The sequence below is a fragment of the Limulus polyphemus genome, unplaced genomic scaffold, assembly GCF_000517525.1.
Source record: "Limulus polyphemus unplaced genomic scaffold, Limulus_polyphemus-2.1.2 Scaffold64, whole genome shotgun sequence".
NCBI lineage: Eukaryota > Metazoa > Arthropoda > Merostomata > Xiphosura > Limulidae > Limulus > Limulus polyphemus.
This window is the reverse complement of record NW_013665674.1, coordinates 612,744-618,503: the sequence shown is the minus strand read 5'-3', so window position 1 is coordinate 618,503 and position 5,760 is coordinate 612,744. Positions and strand designations below refer to the sequence as shown.

At 30.7% G+C, this 5,760-nt stretch overlaps 1 protein-coding gene across 1 annotated transcript in view; it reads right to left on the bottom strand.

Annotated features, from left to right (window-relative positions):
• LOC106464971 (coiled-coil domain-containing protein 6-like) overlaps nt 1-5,760 on the bottom strand; it is a 27,539-nt gene that overhangs the window by 8,657 nt on the left and 13,122 nt on the right. Inside the window, exon 5 of the mRNA XM_013925152.2 lies at nt 3,012-3,168. Within this exon, the coding sequence (XP_013780606.1) occupies nt 3,012-3,168 (157 nt within the window). The remainder of the gene's footprint in view (nt 1-3,011; nt 3,169-5,760) is intronic.

Below are 5,760 nucleotides of genomic sequence, written 5' to 3'. Positions count from 1 at the left end.
AAGGCCTAACATATCTGTTGAGGGGATAAAAACATTTTCAGTTTATGTGATTTCTATTTTATGATTACCTCCAGTAAACAACCACTTGGTTAAAATATTTCTAACCACACTGCCAGAAAAAATGCAATGCATAGATCAGATGATGTAAATACAGCCAACTAGATATGCTAATTGCCTTGGCAACAAATCAATTAAGCTCTAGTTATGGCCTCACTATTTCCACTTCCTGATACTTAGCCTGAGTATGCCATGCAGCTCAAATGGGAATCACAAAACAATCTTGTTAATCACAATTTTGTACTTAGAACCTTGCAATATGAATGACTAAAATGCATGTATTGCATGTATATAATTAGTTGACAGTAGTAACAATCCACAAATCTTTCTTCTGAAATTTCTGTATGATCAATTCCCAATTTTAGGGTTAAAAACCATGGAATTGAAAATACAATACTTCCTGGATATTTCTATCAGTTGACTAGTTACATCCACTGGAAGCAAGCAACTTATTAATCTTTGTTCTTTCACTGTGGCTGAATTTTTGAGAGTTACTTCCAAAGTAACTGGTAACATTTGCCAACAGTGTCTAAAAAACTTTCAAGCTCTATTTTACTCTTTTTTAATTTTAACCGGGAAATATACTTAATTTTGTCTGTATTTTCTTCCGGCAGAGGCAAGTAAGCATTCAGTTAATACAATCCCAAAACAGAGGCAAACAGGCATAGGTAATATCATCACAAAATTATTACTAACATAAAGCAATTATATTTGAGGTAAGAAAATGTGGAAAATAAGCATAAAAAACTTAAAAATTAGGTCGAAAGAGACAAGTAATAAAAGCAAAACCTATAAAAAAATAAAAATAAATGTGTTTTATTTGAAAGCTCAAAACGGGATATATGCACTGATATCTGCCACAAAGACTGAACCCCAAACTAGCACTATAAAGCTCCAAAGCTTACTGCCAGGGGTACAGTTATATTAATAAGTTTACATAAAGTTAGTGTCAGAAACTAAGTTATATTAGGAATATGTCAATTAAAGGCTTTTACATATATTTCTTAAAAGTATAAATATATGCTGTGTTGTTGTTGGGCTAAGAATTTTTCTACAGTAGATGTCTGTGACTTGTTGGTGATAAATTCAACAATAAATGAATAATCAGCATGCACTCTACTTATTTTCTAAATAATGTGTGTGTATGTATATATATTTGAACTAGTTAAACATATGTACAATAAATTTTTCACACTACAGAGATTATAGGCATATCATAAACACTATATATAGTTCTCTTCTTCTTGCCAAAATTCCACTTAGGCCTATTCAATTGCTTTAGAATTTCAGTTAACAAGCCAAACTACATTTCTCTATTTCTATCGCACCAGTATACTGCTCTTCCAGTACTCATTTGACCTTCTTTCTTCAAAATATCCTCTGTACTTTTCGTCAAATTGCACTCAGCATGCTTTGACGGAATAAATTCTTCTTCTTATCTCCTTTTCTACTGTTAGTCTTACTCTTAACATATTAAATGTTGGTCCTATCACTTCTACAGCAGTTAACTTCATACAAAACTTTTCCTTCACCATGACTTTACTCTCTTCTGCTACTGTCAGTTTGCTGTTTCTGCTCATCTCACACAATTTATATGTTTATCACTTAATCGTCTGCCCGCCTTTTAGAAATTTCTGTATTCTTGACTTCAATGTATCACACGCGACGTTTGATAGTCTCAACATCAATGAATTATAAACACAACTTCCAACAATCATCTGCTTTTAACTTTCTATTATAAAGAAAACTAAACAATCATGAAATATTAACTCACAAAATAAATTAATCAATAATATCTACTCTAAACAGTATTTTATATCATGACAGTTAATATATTGAAGTTAAACAGCTAATTTTAGTTCCTTATCCGTCTTAGGTGTGTCACTGCTTTGAATCATAGCACGTGTAACATTGAAATCATTGAGATTGTTCTGATGTGTATAGAGAAAACAAAAGGTATTGTATAGGAATGTAACAGAAATACTTAAGCCACTCATTCCAGAAAAACCAAAGTAACATTCAGGACTTAATAGAATATTGCTGAAGAAGCTTATGGAATCTGGTATACCACTATAACAAACTTTCAACATGTACATAAATCATTCTGACCAAGTTCTGTAATCATCTCATTTTAATCTGTGTATCAAAATTTAATACTGAAATTGGGCTTCATAATATAAAAGGAAAAACTTTGCAAGTTATTTCATTACGGGCCTAAATTTATTCAAAAATGTTCAAGAAACCTTCTTAAAACTGCAAGAATATTGGCAAATCTAAAAAAAAAAAGATTAGAAGTGTATAACTGAGCCATAATAGAATGGTACAGAAGTTTATAAACTTTTTTTTTTTTATGAATCACTAGTGTGCATATTATTTATTAAATTTGAAAACCTTTCTTAACTTTCAATTATATGGTGAATTTTTTTTTTCTAAACTTCTTTATTGTGTATAACATTTGCTGGTAGTATTATTGTTAGCTGACCACACTTTGCAACAATATCAACAGAATGAATATGGCAAGAAATTCCAAAAGTAATGGTATCTTGTTTTCATATAATTGAACAATAAAAACGTATGTAGACATATATTTTGAATTAAATATAAATCACAGTTGCAAAAGGAAATCTGAATTATCATTGGTACTTTTTTTATTAATCTAGAAAGAAGACATAATACTGAAATTCTGTTAACAACATATTCTTTCTATTGGAGTAAGTCACAATTTTTATTTAATTAAAACATTTTCTACTATTTTTTGTTTAAAAACATTTTATGATAAAAAAATGTGACTTTATCAAAACATGTACTTAAAAAAACTAACCACGATATTTCCTATGACCATATTCACTGAGGCTGGGACATATATTTCCCAGAGCACAAGGAAATACATGTCCCAGCCACAGAGAAAGGGTTAATATTCATCACTGATACTGATTCAGATAAGAAAGTCTCACCTTTCTTCATCCATTTCCAGACTAGATTCACTTTCTGACAAATGACGACAAAGAGCTTCTCGACGTTCCGTCTCCATTTGTAATTTTCTCTGAAGTCGAATATTCTCCTCACGTATTTGCTTTTCATCCATGGCAAACTGAGCCATCTTTTCAGAGTCTGCACAATATTGAAAATATGTAGGCATTAAAAACAAACAAATTGCTGCACAGTAGGCTGTATACAAAGCATGTGCATAGCAGAATGTATCACATCATTAACTGAAAGGAGTAAACACAACAGTATCACACTCTTTTGTTCTGTGTTTTATAACAATGGCCTAGACATTTACAATACACACACACACCATCATTTCTCTGTATTATGATAATAAATCTTTCTTGACAGTCTTATAAAGGTACAAAGTAGCCATGGTAATAAGAACTTTATTAGTTCAAGAAATCTCCTGCCCAGGACACTGTCTCAAATTAAATTTTGTTGCAACCTGCTACTAACTCAACACAAAATTCCATCACAACAGGATTACTTGCAAAATAAATGACATCCCAATCAATTATTGTAACAGAAAAAGGAACAGTTAGTGACACAGAAACATGACTTCAAAAAAATCATAATAAAGGTGGGAATTAAAAATATTAATGAAATGAGCAACCTTTTCATTACCCTCTGTTTCTGAGCATTGGGAAAAAAAATTATCAAAATTCTATATGAATTAAAAAGGAAAAGTACACCTATTTCCAAAACAGCCAAAAAAATAGTATCAAAATAATTATCCTTATAAACTGAGCAAACTGAAATATAATTCATTATAATCATTCTCTACCTCATATTACCAGAGCCCTTACTGATTTGGTAATATCAATTTCAAGGGAAAATGAACAGCTTAGTAACTAACAAATAAATATAAATTTTATGTTTAAAACATTTAATCAGAAGATGTATCTTAGTTCTTTACAAGTAATGTCTTTAACAAACATACAACTTAGTATTAAACTAATAAACATCCAAACTTGAACAGTTGTTTGTAATTAAACACAAAGGGGTATCTATGTTCTGCCTACCAAGGGTATTGAATTGAAACCAGGTTTCTAGCAATATAAGTCAACAGAAATACTGATGTGCCACTGGGGGGCAGCTTGAACTGAAAATAAAGTCAGTTTTCATACTCTCTCAACTTAATGAAATGTTTATTATAGCATACCTTTGATTTTAAAAGTCTTTCATTTAACTTTAAATTAGTCAATTACAAATTTTTGCTCTAATTTTGTAAGAATATATGCTAGTCTATCACACTGGTTTAAATGATGATCAAAAGACTGAACTGTACAAACCTAAAATTTTTTTTTTCTTAACAGTATCAACATACATTTGCATATTTTTCTATATTTACAAAGTTCTTTCAATGGTGGAAACATTTTCCAGTCATCCAAGTTTGCAGTGTATTAGTGGAAAAACTTTATTTTATTTAAGTGTTGTGAAGTCCTTCTGTCTATCTGGAGTATGTTTGAAAAGACATACAAACAGAACAAAAAATTTGAAGCTTCCCACTTTGTAGCTACTGCATCGAACATCAGTGTCCCATGCACAATATGTAGGCCATGGGAAACAGTATCAATTAACCTGCATTTGAAATCTTTTTCCATTTGTTCCTCCAACATCTTGTACAGCTTCCAATTCACTGCTGGTCCATCCATCAAGAGCTCTATAATTTTCTGATAAGATAGTGCCAGTGTGCCTGATTTGATTAAAGTGAGGACCTCTGTGGCAGTAGCATGAACAATAAACTGAGATGTCCAGTACCATGTTACAACAGACAACTGATCCCAAAATCACATGCAAATATCCAACAGTACGTCTTGAAATTTCTTATTAACCCTACTGACATGGGTCAAAGGCCATGTCATCACGTTTGTTGACTCTCATGCAAAATTTTCTTGAATTACTATTTCATGAATGTACATCAATAAGTTTGGTATCAAATTGTAGATTATAATTCAAATTTTAGTATTATACATTAGTTTCTTTATCTAAAAGTACATATTAAAAAATACACACCTAAATATTGATTTATCAGTGTCACGTGGTATGTTGAATGCAGCATTGGTTCAAATTAGATGTTTGTGACGTTCAAAGTCTATAGCTTTTTACGATTTAGATACTCAAATTACCAATATTTATAAGCTAGAACATAAAATAAGAACCTCCTATATTTTCTATTTTCTAAGATATTAATATACTTATTGAATCAACCAAGGTGGCCCCACCCACCTCTTCAATTCTGAAAATACCTGCTTATGTACACCTACTTCAGCCAATGATGTGTGTATAATCAATCATAAGCTCAGAATATCCCCCTAGTTGTTTTCTCAGCCTCTGCATGGCAAACTCTTTCTTTTCATGCTAAATTCCAAGCAGTAAGGTAAGACATTAGTGAGCTCTAAATTTAATATTTTTTAGACCAAAAAATACTAAGCTTTATAAATTATAATGGAATTCTGTGGTACTGATATAGTAATTTATGATTTTTTGTTATTTCAAAATGTATATACAAAATCTAAAAAAAAATATTTCGTTTGACATTCTCCACATGTGAAATTTGATAAAGCTTAGCAACCTACAGCAAGCAGCAAGTGAGTACAAAGTTTGTAACTAGAAGAGGTAATTGTTTTCTATACTTCTTTATTTCTTGTTCTATGTTTTGTGAAAAATAAAAACTTACTTGTAAATAGTAATAATGTATATACGTATATA